Source organism: Lacerta agilis, chromosome 16, assembly GCF_009819535.1.
Source record: "Lacerta agilis isolate rLacAgi1 chromosome 16, rLacAgi1.pri, whole genome shotgun sequence".
Lineage (NCBI taxonomy): Eukaryota > Metazoa > Chordata > Lepidosauria > Squamata > Lacertidae > Lacerta > Lacerta agilis.
Genome location: NC_046327.1, coordinates 1,538,512 through 1,562,400, shown reverse-complemented (window position 1 = coordinate 1,562,400; position 23,889 = coordinate 1,538,512). Strand labels below are relative to the sequence as shown.

Genomic DNA, 23,889 nt, shown 5'->3' with positions numbered 1-23,889 from the left:
GAGAATAAACCACCAAATCTAGAGGCCTTCCAGGCACACATAGCAGAATGGAAAATGAGCAGAAACTTACATTTTCTCCAGCCTGATTTTATTTATGAGGCTACCATGGACCGTAGGATTAACAGTGTTTTATCAGCTCAAGTATTTTGCCCTTTCCCCAATCCTTACCTTTGACTTTTACACACCACTTTGCCCCCCCACACCGAGCAGTTTTTAAGGGGTCCAGAGGGGAAAAGCAGAAATTTCAGTGGACTAGTGAGAGTTTGTTGTGCGATTGGAACAGCAGGCATTAGATACAAGCCATGCAGTATTACAGGTGAAATGCAAAGTCTGAATTTCACCTGTAATATCACATGGTTTGTATCTAATGCTACTGTTCCTCTAGCGCAACAGACTTATGCATCTCCAACAAAAGTTCTGCCCTACTCCCCCCCCCTTAAAAAACTGATCCAGGAGGTTGTAGGACCCTCTGGAACAGATTTTGGGACCACACAGAGGGAGAGGATGAATTGGACATTCTCGCAGTGGAAGCCGAAGTCCTCTTGCACTATGGAACATCAATATTCTCTTGGTTTTAGATATAATCACTGCTTCATTTTGCATATGTAATAATAAATCTTCGAACTTCTAGGTTTCATTACATAAATGCATCGAAAGAGACAAAGATAATCCTTTTGTACATTTAAACAAAAAATATGTTTCCAGTGGCTAGAGGTTCGTGAATGATTTAACTGGAAATTCCAATTCCGTGGGGAAAGTTAAGACAAACATTCCAAATCTTAAATATTTGCACCGATACCTTCTGCCTGTGTTGGTTTAGATAGCCTTTGAGGCAGTTTTCACTAGGATGTTAATCGAAGTCTGGCTCTTAACTGCTTGCGCAAATGGGTGGCTCACATTCCACGATGTTTCTCCATTTGGGGAAGGGTGCAGAAATATTTGTGTACATAAATAACTAGTGTGTTGGGCAGAGAAGGCTGGGCTTGGTGCCCTTCTCCCTCCCAGGACCCAGGCAGGGCTGCTGGTGGTGGTTGCTCTGGGCCCCCTTTACGGTCCCCCACTTTGAGGGCAAACCCTCAGAATCAGATCTATCGCAGCTGAGTGCACTGTGGCGCCATTTTCCCCACAATCCCAATCCCAAATGTGCTTTTAAAATCTCAATTCTGCACCCGATTCATGGTTCTGCTGCACACACCAACACTTCTCACGCCACGTGTGTAAAGGGATCTACGTATTGAGAACGTGTGTGGCCGTCTTTAAGCCAAAGTTATCCGAATTTCTGTCTCATGGTAGCTGGTTTTGAAGTCATGGCACTTAGTTTCCCGAAGGGCATTTACCAGCTGGCCTCCTCGAGCCGCTTTCCTCACTCCTGGAGGAAAAGGTAAGCTAGCTACTTTTTGCCTTGATGGTCCAGCTTCCCAGTTGAGCCTTCCGTTCCATGTAGAGGCATCGGACAATGAGGTACGCACCTAAATTCAAACCAGAACAAGAAGGTTGAAACCAATATGGAGAACGCAACGACATCTTGTTCTTATGAAGCCCATTCCCTCTAGGGATTTTCCAAGCCCTTTTCCCCTCAAAACATGGGCTAGAGTTGTAGTTTTGTTGTGAACTTCCCTGAGATCTGCAGGTATAGGGTGGTAAAGTTAAAGGTAAAGGGGCCCCTGACCATTAGGTCCAGTCGTGTCCGACTCTGGGGTTGCGGCGCTCATCTCGCTTTACTGGCCGAGGGAGCCGGCGTACAGCTTCCGGGTCATGTGGCCAGCATGACTAAGCCGCTTCTGGCGAACCAAAGCAGTGCACTGAAACGCTGTTTACCTTCCCGCCGGAGCGGTACCTATTTATCTACTTGCACTTTGACGTGCTTTCGAACTGCTAGGTTGGCAGGAGCAGGGACCGAGCAACGGGAGCTCACCCCATCACGGGGATTCGAGCCGCTGACCTTCTGATCAGCAAGTTCTAGGCCCTGTGCTTTACAAACTTAATACATTTAATAAATAATAGTAATGCAGTGGTACCTTGGTTCTCGAATTCAATCCGTTCTGGGAGTCCATTCGACTACTGAAACGGTTTGAAAACCAAGGCACAACTTCCGATTGGCTGCAAGAGCTTCCTGCACTCAATTGGAAGCCGCACCGGACGTTCAACTTCCAAAAAACATTCGCAAACCAGAACACCTCCGGGTTTGCGGTGTTCAGGACCCGATTTGTTTGACATCTAAGCCGTTTGGGAACCAAGGTACCATTGTAGTAATAATAATAATAATTCTCAGATGCCCAGATATGGTTGTTACATTATGTAGCCCCATTTCTTCACTTGTGGCAGACTGTATTCTTTTGACCGCTTATCCCTCTCGCGGTGAGCGGCGGTTGCTTCCTTCGCCCTGTGGAGCCTTGCCATTGTGCTGTGGCCGTCGCAGCTCCCTCCCAATCGTCACAGAGCATCACGGGCACCGCCAACCCCACGGTTTGAATTGACCAATCCGTGGCGGCATGGGGGGCGGAGCTAGGGGAGCGGACCTGAGGGATGCAGTCTTCCCTCAGGTCCACTCCCCAGGCAGAAAAGCAGGCTGCTCTCAGCAGCACAGTTGGCCCAAGGAATAGAAGAGGGATGTATACAAACAACTCCCAATTCATTCCCTACTGTGAGACTTGGGCTAGACAAAACCCCCAGGCTTGCCAAACTCAGGTTGTTGTTTTTTTGTTTGCCAAGAAACTAAAAACTTACCTCCAAACGACATCGCCATGTATATTTTTAGTACGTAGGGAAAGTAGACGGGTATGTCGAATGGTAAGGGCAGCTGGGTTGAGTAAGTGCCGTAGGTTTCAAAGTGAGGTAGCGATTCATATATGGCAAACTCTGGAATGGGGGGAGGAATAGATAAAAATTAGATTTAGTGGCTTGTAAGTAAAAAAAAAAAAAAAAAAAAAACTCCAAAAGAGCAAAATTAAAGGTCTTAGGCCTTTCTTTATGATAAAAAGGTATAATGGATAAGTATAATGGATAACGTGAGCCCATCTATAATTATCGCAGGCGAGGGGCCCTTTGTTCCATGTCAAGCACAATGGACAGGGGGGGTTCCAACTGCAAATAAAAGTCATTTTTTTAAGCAGGGCAGATACTCTGTACTTTGCATGGAGTGTAATGTAGTCACCAGAAAGGTTTAGTACTTGAAATGCATAATAAAGTATTATTATCATTATCATTATCATTATCATTATTATTAAATTTATATACCGCCCTATACCCGGAGGTCTGAGGGCGGTTCACATAAAAGGATCACAGTATATAAAATAAAAACAATAACAATAGCCCAGTAATACCCCCCCCCCACAAAAAGAGCCACATTTTAAAAGGGCATGGGATGTTGATCAGGTCCACCAAAGGCCTGGTTAAAGAGGAGCATTTTTGCCTTGCGCCTGAAAGTGTATAGTGAAGGCGCCAGGCGAACTTCCCTGGGTAGAGCATTCCACAGATGGGGAGCCACTGCAGAGAAGGCCCTGCTCTCGTGTTGCCACCTTCCGGACCTCTCAGTAAAGCATTAATCTGCAGCTATGACAGCGCAATAAACAAAGCCTCCATTCAGCCCAGGTGCCCTGAAACAGGAGCATAGCAAACTGTCTTCCACTGACAGGTAGCTGTGTTGGTCTGCCATAGTCAAAACAAAATAAAAAATAATTAAAAAATCCTTACTGGAAGGATTTTTTAAAATTTTATTTTATTTTATTTTTGTTTTGTCTTCTACTGAGTCAGACCAATGGCAGCAAAGCCTCTCCGGGGCTTCAGGATTCTGGAGGGTGAAAGTGGGACCTTCTGTGTGCATGTCTGGAGGGACACAGAGCTCTCTGCTTGCAATGCATATGCTTAATCCATTGGTTTGCTCTGGCGAGAAGATTTTTATAGTCTTTCAAAACCCGTTTGAAAGCTGGAGGGAAGTTGGTGATAGTTGGGAGGCAAAAAAATGGCCCACAGTCCATGGTGGGAAGGGTTTCATGTCTGTCACAGATGTGCTCTATGGAAAATTTAGATATTTGAAATTCTGTCATGATTTTTTAATATATAATTTTTTTATTCAATTTTCCATTTTTCCAATATTACATCATAACAGTTATTATTATTCACAATTTCAAAACTTCCCCGTTCCCCCCCGGACTTCCCTCAACCTCCTTCTCTGGTTTATTTCACAATAATATTATTCCTGCGTATTTCCTTTCCCCCTCCTTTTTTATATTTTAACTTATAAATTATATAACTTTTGCTGTTAGAGAGACTTCGAAATAAGGACAAAAAATCCTTCAAGGAAGACTGGGAACCATTTTCAGCCTGCACACAGAATCAGTGCAAAGACTTGAACTCATTCGCAGGTTTTGAATAATTACAATTCTGTCAAGATTTTTTAATGTTTAGTACACAATTAACCATTCTGAATGAAAGTATGATGGTGTTCCTTCTCCTTGCAGCTGACTGTGTCTTTTCAGATATTGCCGAATTGCTGCTCCCATTTCCCCCAGCCATTGCTCACCCCGATTGGGGCTTGTGAACATTGGTTTGGAGACTGCATCACAAAGGATGAGAGCACATTTTGAAGGATAGCTCTGTTGCAATTTGCATCTTGTTTCCGAAGGTGCGGCATTGCAAAGGTTCTGCTTTAAATGTGTGTTGAATTGAGTTTTTCCTACACCTCTACTCAAAAGTAAGCCCCTTTGGATTCAATGGGCATCACTCCTGAGCAAGTATGCCTAGGGTGGTAGCCTTAGAAATCAGGCAGGCGTCTTCATGTGCCCTCCCTCTGCCTTTAAAGGTAAAGGTAAAGGACCCCTGACCATTAGGTCCAGTTGCGGACGACTCTGGGGTTGCGGTGCTCATCTCCCTTTACCGGCCGAGGGAGCCGGCGTACAGCTTCTGGGTCATGTGGCCAGCATGGCTAAGCCACTTCTGGCGAACCAGAGCAGCGCACGGAAACACCGTTTACCTTCCCGCCAGAGTGGTACCTATTTATCTACTTGCACTTTGACGTGCTTTCAAACTGCTAGGTGGGCAGGAGCTGGGACTGAGCAACGGTAGCGAACCCCGTCGCAGAGATTCGAACCACCAACCTTCTGATCAGCAAGCCCTAGGCTCTGTGGTTTAACCCACAGCGCCACCCGCATCCCTCCCCTCTTCCTGTACCTTCAGCCAAAAGCGACAGAGGATACAAAGGAATCCATAGTGTATAATGGAGCCACGTCAATTCCTGAAAGTATGTTCCTGTCACAGCCAGCATACAGTAAGTGTATCTAGAATAAAAAGCAGGTGAGAAGAGGGTGAGCCACGTTCTGATTTTTCACTGCTGAAGAAGCTGAATAGCTGAAGTCTCCCTTTAAGCAGAAACTTGACCTCTGAGATAGCAGGGTTGGTAGAACTTCAGAGGTATCATTTCACCGATCCCAATCCCGAAAATGTGAGGAAGATGGGAAGCCAAAGAACAAGGAGAGCCATTGTGGTGCCTCGAGATGTTACTGGGCTCCACAGCCAGTTACAGTTACAGGTAGGTAGCCGTGTTGGTCTGCCATAGTCAAAACAAAATAAAATAAAAAATTCCTTCCAGTAGCACCTTAGAGACCAACTAAGTTTGTTCTTGGTATGAGCTTTCGTGTGCATGCACAGCTCATACCAAGAACAAACTTAATTAGTCTCTAAGGTGATACTGGAAGGAATTTTTTATTTTATTTTGGTTTCCACAGCCAGTGTTTATTGGGACTTCACAGAGACACAGCGTTGCTCTTTTGTACTGCTGCTTTTTTTGCAAGCTAAATCACACAATCCCAACCCAACTTGCATGGGGGTAAGCCCCACTGGATTCAATAAGACTTACATCTGAGTGAGACTGCGCAGTTAGCCATCTGAAAACTCCTTACATTATTTTTTTTTTAAATTAACAAATAAACAATTCTACAACATTTCACATTTGACAATTAGTCATTCCACCAACGACTTCCCTCCCTCCCTGATTCCCTCAAAAATTCAATTTACGCTGCTTATTATTCTATGCCTTCACAAAAGAAAAAGTTCACCCCCGGTGCTGTTCTTACTCAAATCCTATTTGTGTTTTAACATATTTACACTGAGTTTTTGCGTCTTCCACAAACATTTTCCAATCTCCTTTAAAATCAGTCTCTTTCTGATCTCTAATTTTACACGTCAAACCTGCCGATTCTACATATTCTATCCATTCAGCTGCCATTAAATGACCCACGAACTCTCGAGCTTCTGAAATGATCTTGTCCTCTCTCCAAGTAGGAAACAGGCAAACAGGCAATGTCTAAACCTGATAGTCCACATAAAAGATAACCACTCGAATCTCTATTTGGAAGGCGAGAGCACCCACCTCTTCTCTCAAAAGTTCTATGTTGCTTGGATTTACTAGGTAGTTGAAGTTGCCCTGTGCTTGCTTAGTCTCTGTTGCCTTGGGTAAATAGCAGGAACCTTGAAAAACCAGTTTGCTCACATTTTTTGCTCTTGCTGTCCCCTTCTCTCAGTGGAGCCTAAAGCTGTAGCCTTCAGCTTTATCAGACCTGGGACCCACCTTTATCCCAAACAGGCATATATATGAGGACCAATTTCTTAGTCTTCTTACCATATATACATGTATGGTGATAAAGTTGCTGTTGCAACCTGCCTTCAATCAGGCCGCAGTCTGGTTGGGGCTCCCAACCAATGGCCGAAAGCAACCAATTTAATCCAGACGGTTTCTGGGTATCTCTCTATCTGTTTCTAAAAATCTAGGAAAATATGCAGTTTGTAGACTGCAGCTAGCAGCAAGGCCAAAGCGATAAGTAATGCTGGGAGTAAGTAAGGGAGTGCCCACTCTTTATCCTTTCGAGTCTTCCCAGGATTTGCTTTTGCAGGAGAAGCAGACCAGATAATGAAACTTAATTGCCTGCCGCATGTAGATATGGAAAGGCCGAAGGAAAAACCATTTGGTTTACTTTGGGGTGATGTGGATGCCTGTGTTAAGTTCTTACCTGACCACATCAAGGAAACTCCAAAGGAAGAATAAGATGCACACAACACATTTCCCTTGAATTTCTTCTTGACTGGCAATCACAACAAATAAGATGATGATTCTTTCTGCGATCTGGAAAACGAGGGAAGAGCAGAGGATAAGGCGATGGATTGGGTTCTGCTTCAGCGGCTGTAGCCTCTGGTTTGTGTAATGGGAAAGGTATGTGTGAGATTCTGGGTGCTTCCAGATTGCTGGTATTTTGGGATGGGACTCAACCACATACTGGCGAAACCCATTTCATCGAGAGATTCAACTTTTTGTGACAGGGACGAGGGCAGCAAAATGCCCTGGAAAGTGTGAGATGACACTTGGCTCAACACGATGCTGTCTAACCTCCCCACAAACAAATCATTAAATAGCCAGCACCATCTAATCTCCCTGCAAATAAAAATCAGGTTGAATGCTCAATAAACAGATCATCTAGAAGCAGCCTATTTTAAATGAAGGAGGGAAACAGCTCACATGGCAGCAGCCGTGTTGCAGAAAGAATCAAGGTGATAGAAGCATTTCGTACTGATGCCCCCACACAGGCAGCCACACATTTTGTGTTTTACGGCTGCGTTATGTGGTCCTGCCTCTCCTACCTTATTCGCCACCCAGTATTTTATGCAAAAGCCTCTCTTTGTAACCACCTCTTTCCATATCAACCTACCCGGACCCTGAGATCATCTTCTGAGGCCCTCCTTCGTGTGCCTCCTCCTCGAGAATTCCAGAGGGTGGCAACACGAGAACGGGGCCTTCTCTGCAGTGGCTCCCCGTCTGTGGGGTGCTCTCCCCAGGGAAGTTCACCTAGTGCCTTCATTACACACTTTTAGGCGCCAGACAAAAATGTTCCTTTTTAACCAGGCCTTTGGTTGATTTGATTGACATCCTATGCCCTTTTTTTAAAAAAATGGGGGGCACTATTGGGTTGTTGTTTTTATTATTACTAGGTATTTTGTGGTTTTATATCTTGATTTTATTTTGTGTACCACCCTGAGACCCCCGGGTACAGGGTGGTATATAAATTCCATCATCAACAACAACAACTGTTGCCCTTGGCCACTGGATTTGCGTGCTCAGCAGACTCACAATACCGTTGGAATTAATTTTATTTTGCATCTTTATATACCGCTTGTTATCAAAACAGTCCATAAGCACGGTAGAAGAAATAGCCACAATACCCCCCCCCCCTTGCCGGCAACATATAAATCTATACGATGGAGCTAAATCTATATGATGGAGCTAAAAGAATGTGCTGCCAGATGAAACAATAAAATCCAACCCCCCCCCCCCCAAGAAAAAGAAACATGGCAGCATGCTTCAAAAATGTCCAGGAAATGATTTGTCAGCCTGGCCACCTGGTACTTGCAAGGTGGGAGGGGGACTGGAGAGAGGTTGTCACCTGCTGCCACCTGGACCCCGCCCCCTGCCATCTGCAATGTCTCCTACCCATCGCCCCCTAAGTAGGAGCACCATCTCCTTCCTCTTACCAAGGCACTTCCTGATTCACGACATGTAACTCTTACCCGACAACATGTGCACATCACAACTCATTTGGTCTGTCCTCTAAAGGTAAAGGTAAAGGGACCCCTGACCATTAGGTCCAGTCACGGATGACTCGGGTTGCGGCGCTCATCTCACGTTACTGGCTGAGGGAGCCGGCATACAGCTTCTGGGTCATGTGGCCAGCATGACTAAGCCACTTCTGGTGAGCCAGAGCAGCACACGGAAACGCCGTTTACTGCCGGAGCGGTACCTATTTATCTACTTGCACTTTGATGTGCTTTCGAACTGCTAGGTGGGCAGGAGATGGGACCTAGCAATGGGAGCTCACCCCGTCGCAGGGATTCAAACCGCCGACCTTCTGATCAGCAAGCCCTAGGCTCTGTGGTTTAACACACAGCACCACCCGCGTCCCTTTTGACTTTAGCCTGCTCCCCCCCCCCAAAAAAATGGGTCTAGCAAGAAATCACTGAGCCATGCCATTTAGATGTGTGTCCTATCAGCTTTTGAGGGGGGGGGGTCTTGCTATTTTTTCCCTCCCTCACACCAAAAAGGAAGTTGCTTTTGCTATTTCAGATCCTCTAGTATTCAGCTGTAATTTTAGTAAACCCCGCTGGCCGTAACCACAAAACTATTAGATATACTAAAATGGGGGGGGGGGAGAGATGGATGTGTTGGTTTATCATTTTTTGCTGGAAGGCAGGGTTTCCTTTGTCAAATGACTTTGCTAGATGGAAAGAAATTCATACCACTTCCTGAAGATAAAAGGTTTAGGTCACGGAAAACCGACCAGCTTCTTAGTGTGCAGGACTTTCTGTAAACTTTCAACGCATTAACAGCTGCCTGAAAGCGGTTGGGGACAGAGAGTGTGGTTGCAGCTGAGGAAAGTAGGCTTGAAACATGCATTTGGAGAACTCGCATTTCCGCTCAGATATGACCCTGGAGGAGTCTCTCCTCAACAAACCGCATAGTCTCAGCTTAACCTTCCTCGGGAGGAGAAAATGAAGCAAGGATTAATTGCAACTTGACAGTGGTGGTGTGTGCTGGGCTGAGATATATATGGCTGCTGAGACCATATAACACCAGTCCTGAAAGACCTTCATTGGCTCCCAGTACGTTTCCGAGCACAATTCAAAGTATTGGTGCTGACCTTTAAAGCCCTAAACGGCCTCTGCCCAGTATACCTGAAGGAGCGTCTCCACCCCCATCATTCAGCCCGGACACTGAGGTCCAGCTCCAAGGGCCTTCTGGCAGTTCCTTCACTGCGAGAACCAGGCAGAGGGCCTTCTTGGTGGTGGCACCTGCCCTGTGGAATGCCATCCCATCCGATGTCAAGGAAGTAAACAACTATCTGACTTTTAGAAGACATCTGAAGGCAGCCCTGTTTAGGACGTTTTTAATGTTTGATGTTTTGTTGTGTTTTTAATATTCTATTGTGAGTCGTCCAGAGTGGGTGGGGAAACCCAGCCAGGTGGGCGGGGCATTAATAATAATAATAATAATAATAATAATAATAATAATAATAATCTTATTGTTATTCTAGAAAAAGAGGTGCCAGAACTAACCCTCTTATAATGGCAGTGGTGCCCACCTGAGAGGGGTCGGTGGTCTGGTGAGTTCCAGCTTGGGGGGGGGGAGCCCTGGTGCTGGGGACTAAGAGCATTGTGCAGCCACTGCTACTTGAGGGCAACCAGGAAGGCTAGGAGGGCATGACATGGAACCTACTGAAGATACCTGGTGCAGATTCTCTAGTTGGAGAGTGAATAACAGCACCTAGGGTGCTCAGGTGGGACACAAACCAGTGATGCTGTCTACCTGTGCCACTTAGGGCTAGGAGTTGGCTAGTACTTTCTGCTAGTATTTCCAGTGGCATTGCAGCCTCTCTTGACATTTTGGGACTGTATGGGTGAAGAAAAATGACTAAAGAAAGGTTAGTGCAGGGGTTGACAATGTGGAGCCAAGGGGTGCAGTGTCTTAACCCATGATGTCTTCACCTTAACCTTTGAGAGGCCCCCACTGGGGAGGGTGGTGGCCTTTGTCTTCCTTGAAAGAAGAAGAAGAAGAAGGAGTTTGGATTTGATATCCCGCTTTATCACTACCTGAAGGAGTCTCAAAGCGGCTCACATTCTCCTTTCCCTTCTTCCCCCACAACAAACACTCCGTGAGGTGAGTGGGGCTGAGAGACTTCAGAGAAGAGTGACTAGCCCAAGGTCACCCAGCAGCTGCATGTGGAGGAGCGGAGACACGAACCCAGTTCCCCAGATTACGAGTCTGCCGCTCTTAACCACTACACCACACTGGCTCTCAAAGGGACACAGAACATTCTCTGCTTCTGTATCTCTCTTTACTGTATGATTTCTGAACTTAGGAACACAGGAATCTAACTTCACACTGACTCAATCACTTCATCTCACTCAGTATTGTCTGCACTGAGTGGAAGCTGCTCTCCAGGGTTCAAGACAGGAATGTATCCCTCATCTATGTCAGGACTGGAGGCCTTTTGCATGCAAGAACTGTGTTTCACCATTGAGCTACAGTTCTTCCTGGGGCATGAACTCCCAAATCATGGGCACTGGAAGGTTGGTCATCCAATGCTATTCTAGGTTACATCAACAGAAGAATAGCATCCAGATCAAGGGAAGTAAAAGTACCACTCTATTCTGTCTTGGTCAGACCACACCTGCAATACTGTGTCCAATTTTGGGCACCACAGTTCAAGAAGGATATTGTCAATCTGGAAGGTGTGCAGAGGAGGGCAACCAAGAGGATTAAGGGTCTGGAAACTAAGCCTTATGAAGAACGGTTGAAGGAGCTGGGTCTGTTTAGCCTGGAAAAGAGGAGACTGAGAGGAGATGTTGATAGCCATCTTCAAATACCTCAAGGCTCTCTCTCTCTCTCTCTCTCTCTCTCTCTCTCTCTCTCTCTCTTTCTTTCTTGGCCTGATGTTGAGGCCTTAAAACCTTGAGGCTCCTGTGCCTGATGGAATTCTTGTAACATACACTTGTGTATCATATAAAGATACCACCCTGTTTCTCTTTAAAAAAAAATTCAAATACCTCAAGGGCTGTTGCATGGAAGAGGGAACAAGCTTGTTTTCTCCTGCTCTGCAGGCTAGGACTCGTACCAATGGATTCAAGATACAAGAAAGGAGATTCCGACTAAACATCAGGAAGAACTTTCTGGCGGTAAGAGCCGTTTGACAGTGGAACACTCTCCCACGGGAGGTGGTGGACTCTCTTTCCTTGGAGGTTTCTAAGCAGAGGTTTGATGGCCATCTGTCTGGGATGCTTTAGCTGAGATTCCTGCATTGCAGGGGGTTGGACTAGATGACCCTTGGGGTCCCGTCTAACTCTAAAATTCTATGATTCTATCTCAAGTGCTTTGAAAACAGATACCATACCCTTTGCAATGTTGTGGTGAGAGTGGCAAAAGAATTGGGGGCAGGAGGTCCCAGATAGCCAAGATCTCTCCTCACTCCATATTCTGATTTATGGTTTGGGGCCTGTACAAATTGCAGGCTGAAATGAGGCACAAAATGAGTCCTGAAAGCAAAACCCTCAACCCATAAGGCTGTGTACACATTTCCTTTTACTCTTGCTCCAGGACACTCCCACCAGCATGTTTGGCATCTGTGTACACATGGGACCCAGGTGGCGCTGTGGGTTAAACCACAGAGTCTAGGGCTTGCTGATCAGAAGGTCAGCGGTTTGAATCCCTGCCACGGGGTGAGCTCCCGTTGCTTGGTCCCAGCTCCTGCCCACCTAGCAGTTTGAAAGCACATCAAAGTGCAAGTAGATAAATAGGTACCGCTCCAGCGGGAAGGTAAACAGCGTTTCCATGTGCTGCTCTGGTTCGCCAGAAGCGGCTTTGTCATGCTGCCCACATGATCCGGAAGCTGTCTGCAGACAAATGCCGGCTCCCTTGGCCTATAGAGCAAGATGAACGCCGCAACCCCAGAGTCGGACACAACTGGACCTGATGGTCAGGGGTCCCTTTACACATGGCTTTACCAACAATCCAGAGCTATCCTGTAGTTTCAATTCAAAAGGAAAACTTGCGCCATGTTGACTCCGCAGTTAAGCAGAGGTGTATAAAGTTGAGACAGCAATTGCACATCCATGGACGACAGCTTCATGAATAGGAGTTTTTTGGGGTGGGGGGGTGGGGGGTTGCAGGAGTGCAGAAAACAAAAAGGTATTCGTGCCATTTGTTTGGTGTGTACAGAAACCTGTAAATGCAACTTGAAACAGAGCAGGGGAAAAGAACCTCACTGCATTTTACAATGCAAATGTTCATATAGCCTAGAACAAAGAGATTTTTTGCTTAAGTAATGAAAGGATGTGGTCTCTAAAGTTTTCCTCTGCTTTACTCTTGGGTCAAAAATAAATTTAAGTCCGAAAGCCCGTGCCCTCTCTTCCGAAAGCAGAAATTGAAAGCCTGTGCAGTCATTTTACAAAATGTAAACAAGGAGGTTTTATTTTTCATTTGTGCTCTGTGGAATTTCCTCCTCCTCCTCCTCCTCCTCTCTCTGCTCCCTCTAACTTGACAGCAGCTCAGTTTCTGTGAAATAACACAAGTTAAATCTGTGGACCAAAAAAAAGTGCATTGCCAAATCACAGCTTCTCTAGGAGATCACAGATGTGTGCGCCATGTTCTGCTCCAGACGGCAAAGAATTCTTTCCCTTGCTCCCCGAAGATGAAAAATGAAACCCAGACACGGTGTAATCCACAAATGACATTTTTTTATATATATAAAGGGGATAAGATATAAACCAAGCAGTAAATGTACGACATGCAGCCTTTCTTGTAGGGAGAGAAAGGGCCTTTCCAGAATCAGATCATGGAAAATCAAGGCCAGCCCAATAAATGTTGGTGCCTGAGGCAGATAGTCCAAATAGTTCTTGGGTGGCTTTAAAAGAGGATTGAGGAGAATATGGCTATCAGTGGATGCTAACTGTGATGGCTGTGTTCCAACTTCACTGTTGAAGACAATGTCCCTCTGCATGACATTTGCTGCAAATTACAAGTGGTGAGAATGCTGCTGCTTGTGGATTTCATAGAATCATAGAGTTGGAAGGGACCATGGTAAAAGTTCTATGATAACTGCAGATGGTGACAGCAGTCACGAAATTAGAAGACGCCTGCTTCTTGGGAGAAAAGCAATGACAAACCTAGACAGCATCTTAAAAAGCAAAGACATCACCTTGCCGACAAAGGTCCGTATAGTTAAAGCTATGGTTTTCCCAGTAGTAATGTATGGAAGTGAGAGCTGGACCATCAAGAAGGCTGATTGCCGAAGAATTGATGCTTTTGAATTATGGTGCTGGAGGAGACTCTTGAGAGTCCCATGGACTGCAAGAAGATCAAACCTATCCATTCTGAAGGAAATCAGCCCTGAGTGCTCACTAGAAGGACAGATCCTGAAGTTGAGGCTCCAGTACTTTGGCCACCTCATGAGAAGAGAAGATTCCCTGGAAAAGACCCTGATGTTGGGAAAGATGGAGGGCACAAGGAGAAGGGGACGACAGAGGATGAGATGGTTGGACAGTGTTCTCGAAGCTACTAACATGAGTTTGGCCAAACTGCGAGAGGCAGTGAAGGATAGGCGTGCCTGGCGTGCTCTGGTCCATGGTGTCACGAAGAGTCGGACATGACTGAACGACTGAACAACAACAACAAATGGTAAAAGTTAAAGGTAAAGGACCCCTGGATGGTTAAGTCCAGTCAAAGGCAACTCTGGGGTTGCGGCGCTTATCTCGCTTTCAGGCCGAGGGAGCCGGCGTTTGTCTGCAAACAGCTTTCCGGGTCATGTGGCCAGCAGGACTAAACTGCTTCTGGTGCAATGGGACACCCTGGCGGAAACCAGGGCGCACCGAAATGCCATTTACCTTCCTGCCGGAGCGGTGACTATTTGCAATTTTCAAACTGCGAGGTTGGCAGGAGCTGGGACAGAGCAACGGGAGCTCACTCCATTGTGGAGATTTGAACCACTGACCTTCTGATCAGCAAGCCCAAGAGGTTCAGTGGTTTAGAATCCAGGCCAACTTGCTGCTGTTTTTGTTGCTGCTGTTGTTTGCTGGATTGCACCCAACCGGTTCTCTGCTTTTCCAGTCGTGACTGAGCAGCAGCGGGGGTGTTAAGGGGAAACCTAAGCTTTTCTAATTTCTCTTTCATTGAAGAGGAAGGGTATATTCCTAAAGTTCTTCTGAAAGGTCAGAACTCGTTCAGTCTTGTGGAATGTTGATCCTATCACCCATCCAGAGTATTTTAACAAACATGAACTTTACCCCACGAATTCTTATTCCATTGAATGATTTGGCTTGCTGGTCTCTAGCCAGTATTTCTAAAGGCGGATTTGCAGTGACCCAGGAGTAGCACGCTGGTATATATGCCAAGAGTGTGCGTGATATTTGTCTAGTTTATTGTTCTTTTCAAAATATGGCCAGGCCTCTTTTTCTGCTAACTGGTGTTCAAATAGTCGCCCTCCTGAATGATTTGGTGACAGGATGAGTAGAGTGGGAAACCCGGGTTCAAATCTCTACTCAGCCAAGATTTAGGACCATGGGTGACCTTGTAGGTCAATCACCAGTTCTGAGTTGTATCTAGAGTTGCTGTTCCACTCCTGCAACAGACTTCGGCTTCTGCAGTGGAAGTACCCTCTCTGCTCACCTGTAGAGCAGATTTTGGTGGCATGCAAGGAAAGGAAGGGGAAATCCTGTTGCATGTGTGGAGCTCTGCTTCCACCAGGTTTGAATATAACCCTCTCTGTGATGCCTACATCACAGGTTGCCGTGAAGATAAAACAGAAGGAGGACTATGTAACTCATCTCCTACTCCTAAGAGGAAAGGTGGGACATACAGGTAATAACCAAATCTCTGAAGTTGGCCACCTTGACCAAGACTGGCTCCAAGTTTCTGGGGACCCTTGGGTACAGGATTATCAGCGGACCCTTGGTCCCCCCCTTTCCTCCTCAAACCACAGGCCTCTCTCTTGACCCCACCCATTTAAACTAAAACAAATAATAATAATAATAATAATAATAATAATAATAATAATAATAATAATAATATAAATTTTTATTTATACCCCGCCCTTCCCAGCCAAAAACCGGGCTCAGGGCGGCTAACACTAATTAAAATCACAGCAAAAACATAAACACAATCAATTTAAAATAACAGATTGAAATACAAATTTAAAAATTTCAATATTAAAACCGCAGTCTCATTTTCAAATAACCCACCAATAAAAGAATGAAGCATAAATATCAAACAGAAACCAACCCATTATAACAAATATGGCACAAGAAAACAAAAACTTTACTATTTTGCTTGTTGCCTTTTGAATTTTTTGTCAGCTGTGTAATTTGAAGGTAAAAATAAGGAGCACATACCCACTTCTCTCGCCCCCCCTCTCCCACCCACCCACCTGCGTTTCTTCCCTCTTTCCCTTTCTCTCTTTCATACACATAGAGTCTATAGACCACACGTCTGCCTCACTTCGCAAGGTTAGCAAATGTTCCAATTTGAGAATCGGAATTTCTTGTGGGAATTAACCCCCCTAAACTGATGGCAATCCAATTGTTGACCCTTGTCTCCTTTCATGCGATTATTAATTATGCGGTACCTGCAAAAGCCTCGGGAGAAAACGGTCTTCCGCAATGCTGAGCCGTATATGCAAAAGTTCCAGGATAGACGAAGACTGGCAAACGCGCATCACAAGCCCAATGGAATAGAAAGTATCTGCAACCGAATCTTCACCCCACGGAAAGCAAGAGAAAACATTGGATTATCATTCTGCTGCAGCCTCTTCATATTGGGCTCTCCCACTCCTGCTCATCATTAAGGGATCAGGGAAATAAAACGGCCACTGTTTCCTGCCACTAACTGTGTTCAATGGTGTGGTACATTTTGCAAGAAGACCATCTGGCATCTTGAGTCCTGGGGGACCTGTTCCCTCACTGGCAGATCTTTTCCCACCTAGATGGTAGGACCTTGACTGACTCCAGCTACAAAAGCTGAGGCTGCGGAACAGACTCTTGGGCTGGGAGAGTGGTGTTGTTTCTGTCATTGATTTAAATTTTTATATCTTTATTTTGGATCTTATTGTGATTTATGTGGACAATGTGGTTGTGTACATTTTCATGTTTTTTTTATTTATTGAGAGCCAGTGTGGTGTAGTGGTTAAGAGCAGTAGACTCGTAATCTGGTGAACCGGGTTCGCGTCTCCGCTCCTCCACATGCAGCTGCTGGGTGACCTTGGGCTAGTCACACTTCTCTGAAGTCTCCCAGTCCCACTCACCTCACAGAGTGTTTGTTGTGGGGGAGGAAGGGAAAGGAGAATGTTAGCCGCTTTGAGACTCCTTCGGGTAGTGATAAAGCGGGATATCAAATCCAAACTCTTCTTCTTCTTCTCTTCTTCATGACTACTTTTGTTATGTTTGTGCTTATGTGTTTTTTTCATGTTGTAAGCTACATTGAGCATGATTTTGGCAATGGAAAGGCAGCTTCCAAATAAAATCTTGCATGTGTGCATTCTGAACATGCTCCGACCACAACTGAGTGGCAGAGCTTCTATTTATAACAAAGAACGTTGTGCAAGATCTTTTGCAAACTTTCTGAAGGGAAATGGGCTGCTTTTAGGCAGTGGCCTCTGTTTCCATGGAACAGCATTTGGGTGTTTTGATTTGCAAAAGGTGCAGAAAATTAGCACAGGGACGATCTAGATTCAGCGTTGCCTTATGTGTTTTGACTAAATCTCCAGACAATTCTAGACCAAAGACTAGACTCAAATAAACGTTCCCTTTGGATTTTCAAACGCTTTCTCTCTCCTGATGTCTTTCTTTTTTGGTAAACGTCAGGTCACTGCTATGAAGGCAGCATGTTTTGCAGAAACAGGTGTAGTTACGTGTGAGATCGCATGTGGTCCATGTAATGAGGTTGACCCCCCCCCCCCGTCTCTTTTTCTGGTAAAGTTTTGTTAAGACTTTCTCCAATACGATAAAGAACAAACTAATCTAAACCAAAAATAATGAAAAAGAAAGAAGAAAATTAAAGAGAGAGAAGAATACAGCTTGTCTTCAAAGACACCGCTAATTATCTTCTCCTTTTCCATGCCCCTACGGGGGACACAAGTGGCACCACTGTGGTCTAAACCACAGAGCCTAGGGCTTGCCGATCAGAAGGTCGGCGGTTCGAATCCCCGCAATGACGGGGTGAGCTCCCGTTGCTCGGTCCCAGCTCCTGCCAACCTAGCAGTTTGAAAGCACATCAAAGTGCAAGTAGATAAATAGGTACCACTCCAGCGGGAAGGTAAACGGCATTTCCGTGCGCTGCTCTGGTTTGCCAGAAGCGTCTTAGTCATGCTGGCCACATGACCAGGAAGCTGCATGCCAGCTCCCTCGACCAGTAAAGCGAGATGAGCACCGCAACCCCAGAGTTGTCCGCGACTGGACTTAGTGGTCAGGGGTCCCTTTACCTTTTGACTCCAGGCCCCTACAGGGGATTGTCAAGCATCTTCATATAACATCATTGGGGGTAGCTCAGTCGGTAGAGCAGTAGACCCTAAATTTCAGGGTTGTAGGTTGTGGGTTCAAGCCCTGCGTTGGTCAAAAGATTCCTGCATTGCAGGGAGTTGGACTAGATGACCATTGTAGTCACTTCACAATTCTATGATTCTGTGAAATATCTAAACTTTTATCTTGTTTCAATGCAGTTGAAGACTGCTGCTTTCCATAGCATACTGCACAATGTCTTTAGATCATTAATTTCCACATTTTGCAGAAGGGAACTGAAAGCTGACAGGCTTCGGTTTTTCTCAAGTCATTGGTGGATTCGAACCCAGCCCTCTAGCACTAGTCCTTCACTGTGCTTCCAGTCCAACTTAAGCTTGTGCAGAAGGAATCCCATTTGTGGCCCCTGTGTGTTGCTGCTCGCTTCTCTCTCAGTCAGACCCCATTTCCATGGAGAGGCTGCTATTCAATCGATCAAATCACAAAACAGCATAGACTTACCTTCCCCAAAAATCAGGAACCTGATGATCATATTGATAAATATCCAGGAATGTCCGCAGAACTGGATTAAATAGTAGCAGAAGAGGTAGGGGTTCATTGTGCAGCTGTAAAAGTGAGAACAGGGAATTCAAATAGCAAAGCCTAACTGGAATGATGGGAGCAATGGGCATTTTACTACTAGACCGCATCAAGAGCTCTCTGTTGGCTAGACAAGATAAACCACTTACCGCCCCGGGTTCCATAATGGAGGGGGTGACAAATTAGCAAGATTTTTTTTAATGCCTGCTCCGAAGGTCTTATCTTACTATACTAGGGATTATATAGCTATATATGAAATTTCATGCATATCGGTTAATATCTTGACCCTCCTCCACCAAAATAGCTGTTCACTTGGCTGTTTTCCTATGTCATGAAGGCTGAAATTTCAGTTCAGAGAACACTTACTGTTCCTAACCCTAACCCTGTGGAAAGCCATCTAATTAGACTTTGAGAGGTTTTTAGGAGGTAATTTAATTATTGTTTGATTTTATACCAATGTTATGTATCTGGTGTTAGCCACCCTGAGCCCGACTTTGGCCGGGGAGGGTGGGATATAAATAAAAGGGTATTTTTATTATTACTTGTTATTATTCCTTTGTAGAAAATATGAAATAACGTAAAACCATTTTTGCGGGGAAGGGGGGGTCAATGGGGGGGTTGACAAGAAATTTTTCGCACCAGGTACCACCTGGCCTTCCCATGCCTCGAGGGGGGGGGTGACAAAATTGTTTTGCCCCCGGGTACCAATTTACCTAGCTACCCCCCTGCCTAGGAAGAAGATAGAAAAGGGATCACATTGTTGGAATCGCATATCAGAACCTTAGAGCAATCTCTGTAAAAGTGAATCGAGCACAGATGGGATCCACTCTGCTTTGTTCAACTGCCATTTCTGGCCATGATCCAGAGAGCCTTGCATGCAGAGTAATCCCCTTGCCTGCTCCTCATCACAGGTGGGAGGCAGGTGAGTGCAAGAGGATACCAAGGTCGTTTTCTACCACTCTGTTTCCCTTTATAGCACCCATGAATGCAAGCAGCCATAGGCCACTTTATTGCCGCTGGAACTGAGCTGGCCAAAACAGCGGTGTTATCACTGCCGTTCATATGTGGGTCTTTTTCCGTGGTGGTGGTGGGAGCAGCACACAAAACGAACAAACCTAAAAATGACTGTACAAAGCTGCCCATTCAGCCATCATAGGCCAATGAAAATTGCATTTAACGTTTCAGTTTTCACCAACAACATTACAAACAGTGTCAAACAGTCATTTTCTATTTCCCCTCTTTAAGCAAAGAGATTTGCTTGGCATGGTTTCTATTTTTTATTATTATATCCATTGCAAATATTTATATACAATTTAATGCCAAGACAGTATATAAGTGATTTAACAAACCAAAAAACATGACAGAAAGATGGAGATAGAATATGATATGACATGATCATATCGATATGCATCAATGAAACTGAAAAACTACAATACTGTACCAAATAATCAATAGAAATCTCCCCAAAGCCAAAACGAGGCAACGCCAAGTGAACTGACTGAGGTTGACCTGTTTGTTGAATTTGCTATGGCATTATCTTTCTTTCTTTCTTTTGAATAAATTGTATTAGATTTTATAAAGAGAGATACAAAGATTATCTTTTTTTAAATCCAAAACCAAGACATTTATCTAGGTAAAATAAAAACATAGATCCAGAGGAAAAGAAGCGGAAGGAAGGAAGGAAGGAAGGAAGGAAGGAAGGAAGGAAGGAAGGAAACTTCCATGTCTTTGTCAGCTATATAAACATTATTCACACATCCCCTCCAATATAACACCCAACACAACTACTTTCTATAAACCAGCAATATCTCCAGGAGTTTGCTATGGCATTCTCAAATGGCTTTAAAAAGATGCACAGGAACTTCTGAGTCCATTGTAAGATATCACACTGTGGCTCTTCATAATCTGGGGTAGCAGACAGTTCACACTGGTCTGAGACACGTTGCTACCCAAAGGGTCAAAGTGCCTCCTCCCCTACCAGGATCAATACTTTGAAAAGTCCCATTGAGACATCAATTCATGCTTTTATCTCTGGCCTCATCATCCCCAACTTTATGGTGCCCTCTGAAGTGGCTTCCTTCACTTTGCCTCCTGGTGGGGAGAGCTGGTTCCAAGAGGAGGGTTCCTCTGGGTTCCTCTCTTTCAGACTAACTTACCTCCCGGGGTGGTTGCAAGGATAAAACGGGGCTTTGCCTACATGCTCTGGCCTGAGCTTATTTCACCCCGCTGGAGATCTCACCACCACCACTTGCTGTCCTCCTGAGCCCCTGAGATCAAGCTCCTCGCTCCTTTTCCTTGATCTCGGTGCCAAAGTGCCGATGAAGCAATTCTCCACCAAAACCAGAAAAGAGGAACTGCCCTTCCTGTGCAAGGCGAGCTTATTGGAATGAAAGCCTCTGTCCTGTAGATCGGGCAGCCTCTGCCTTCCCCACGACAGCAAGAGGACGCTGAGGAGATTCCTGCCTAGACGACAGCCGGCTCCCAGCATGGCATTGCCTCTACCGTCCTGCCCTTACCTGATTCAGTTGCCCCTGCTCCAGCTGCTCAAGTGAGCCGAGATCTTCTGAGCTGTGTGTGTGTTCCTCTTCCTCACAGCTGCAACAGCTGGGCTGAGTGCAGAGAGATCTCCCCTCCTCCTTGCCTTCCCTTCTTCACCACGTCAGGCCAGCATTGCAACACACACACTCACACACACACACACTCACATAGCATAGCTGTCAACTTTTTCCTTTTTTTTTAAGGGAAATTCCTTTATTCCGAATAGGATTCCTCACAAGTTGACAGCTATGTCACATAGCGATGCTTTCTGAAACAACATCCAAGTTCAGCAGCGAAAAAGGTTTTATTCCGTTCCAAAATGCACTTTCCAGAGTTGCCAGGAAGTTGCTGATAATGATGGAATTCAAGAGTCCTTTGTGGAGATACATCCCTGGAATTGTAAAAATCTGCCCAGAAGATAGGCTGCTTAAAAGTCAGGTCTGGTCATTCCCTTTCTATTCTGCTCACCTTTTAAATACCTTGGGGTTTTCGTTTTGTTTTAAACTGCGCTTGGAGCCCAGTTCACAATTTGCATATGTGGCAACTCTGTCGTTTAAGCTATTTCAAATTCTAAAAATAACATGCACGCCTCTGACACATATCATGCCCTCCAACATTTCTCCGATGAAAATAGGGATGTGCTATTTAATAATAATAATAATAATAATAATAATAATAATAATAATAATAATAATTTCACTATTTGTACCCTGCCACTGGGTTGCCACAGCCACTTTGGGCAGCTTCTAACATACATAAAAACATAATTAAACATTTAAAAAAAACTTCCCTATCCAGGGCTGCCTTCAGGTGTCTTCTAAAGGTTGTATAGTTACTTATCTCCTTGGCTTGGGGGTCACATAACTCCATGCCCTCCAACATTTCTCTGATTAAAATAGGGATATCCTTTTCCGGGATCAAATCAGAAACCAGGAAGGCATCTGTAAATCCGGGACTGTTCCTGGAAAATAGGGACTCTTGGAGGGTCTGATATATAATAATGCAGCACCAGCCCATGTCACCCGTTTTACAAGTGAAAATGAACTCCTTGTACTGTATGAGCCAGTGTGGTGTAGTGGTTAAGAGTGGTAGACTCATAATCTGGTGAACCGGGTTCGCGTCTCCGCTCCTCCACATGCAGCTGCTGGGTGACCTTGGGCTAGTCACACTTCTCTGAAGTCTCTCAGTCCCACTCACCTCACAGAGGGTTTGTTGTGGGGGAGGGAGGGAAAGGAGAATGTGAGCCGTTTTGAGGCTCCTTCGGGTAGTGATAAAGCGGGATATCAAATCCAAACTCTTCTTCTTCTTCTTCTGTTTGTCTCAGCTGTTGGATGGCTGCTCCTTGGGAGGACGTTGGTGTAGCCCTCCAAGCCTAAAACCCCATGTGATCCTCTTGAATGCCTGCCCCAAACCCAAACCTGGTTAGCCCCAGAAGCTAGATTAGGGCCTACTATGAGGCAGCGGCTGCCTCAGAAAAGGCAGCAAATAGCTAGTTATTTCTTTTAATATTATTGTATTTTTATTACTATGTTGAGACAGTGAAATAGTCTTGAGCTGTTGTCATTAGTATTGTTATCAGGGCTTTTTTCCAGCTGGAATTCACCTGAATTCAGTTCTGGCACATCTCAGGTGGGCACCATCACCATTTTAAGAGAACAAGGGAGGGATCCATTGTGAGTTGCAGAACAATAGCTCTTCTTTCTTTCTTTCTTTCTTTCTTTCTTTCTTTCTTTCTTTCTTTCTTTCTTTCTTCTTCTTCTTCTTCTTCTTCTTCTTCTTCTTCTTCTTCTTCTTTGTCTTCGTCTTCTTTATTAGATTTATATATTGCCCTTCATCATAAGATCTCAGCATAAAAACAAGTAAATACCATAGTCTTATTCTATTTTTAGCTTTTTATTGTATCCCTTGTAAATTGCTTAGAGACCATTGTAATTAAACAACTGTTTAAATAAATAATTTGATTTCTATGTGCCAGTTGAGCTCATTTCCACCAGCAAGCATACCACTGTCCTGCAGTGTCTATTGGCAAGGACAGGAAATAGCTATTGCGTTCACTTGACGATTGCTTGGACTGGAGAATTGAGAAGATGTGCTCTCTTTTTGTGTGTGTGCCATTGGAAGAACATTGTGAGCACTTAGGTTGCATTCAACTCAACAGCTGGATGCCCATTGGTGTCTTCAGGTCTCCTCTCTTCAAGAAGGAACTTTCTTGGTGAGTGCCAACAGGACTGTAGCCCAAACAAGGCCACTGAAAAACAAGAAATGCAATGAGAGGTTTTTTGGGGGGGGGAGCCCTCAGAGGGCGTTCCCCCTCCCATGCTGCAAAGCATACCAGGGGATACTGGACAGGCTCAGTGACCACAGAAGGTGGCGTGTATGTCTGGGGTGGTGGAAAGAGACTAGAAAATTGGTAATGGGCAGTAGAATTGAATAGCCTGGCACAGACCATGGCTAGCTGGCTTGAACCCTGAACAGCAGCACCCCACACGACCACATTCTGTTACATGTCCCACTTGCCCTTTCAAATTTGTTCACGCTACGATACAAATTTTCAGCAAGAGTAGCTGTAGTCTCATGTTGCCCTCTAGCGTCCTGTATAGGAACACAAGTGAAAATTGTAGAAAACTGCAAGCAAGATCTACAACCCATTGGGAAAGGACTTCTTTAGCAACAGAAAATAACTTTACTAGAAGTGAAGCATTAAAAAAACACACACACCAAAAAAAACCCTAC

The 23,889-nt window shown here is 45.0% G+C and overlaps 1 protein-coding gene across 1 annotated transcript; it reads right to left on the bottom strand.

The window, feature by feature from the left end:
- Positions 1–1,167: 1,167 nt before the first annotated feature.
- HACD4 (3-hydroxyacyl-CoA dehydratase 4) lies at positions 1,168–21,265 on the bottom strand. The gene is made up of 7 exons (XM_033173975.1): positions 21,135–21,265; positions 18,541–18,644; positions 16,155–16,282; positions 7,005–7,117; positions 5,170–5,276; positions 2,728–2,859; positions 1,168–1,469 (listed from the first exon to the last, which is right to left on the bottom strand). Exons 2-7 carry the CDS (start codon positions 18,635–18,637, stop codon positions 1,387–1,389), a joined length of 660 nt encoding a protein of 219 aa, XP_033029866.1. The 5' UTR covers positions 18,638–18,644; positions 21,135–21,265; the 3' UTR covers positions 1,168–1,386.
- Positions 21,266–23,889: the final 2,624 nt, after the last annotated feature.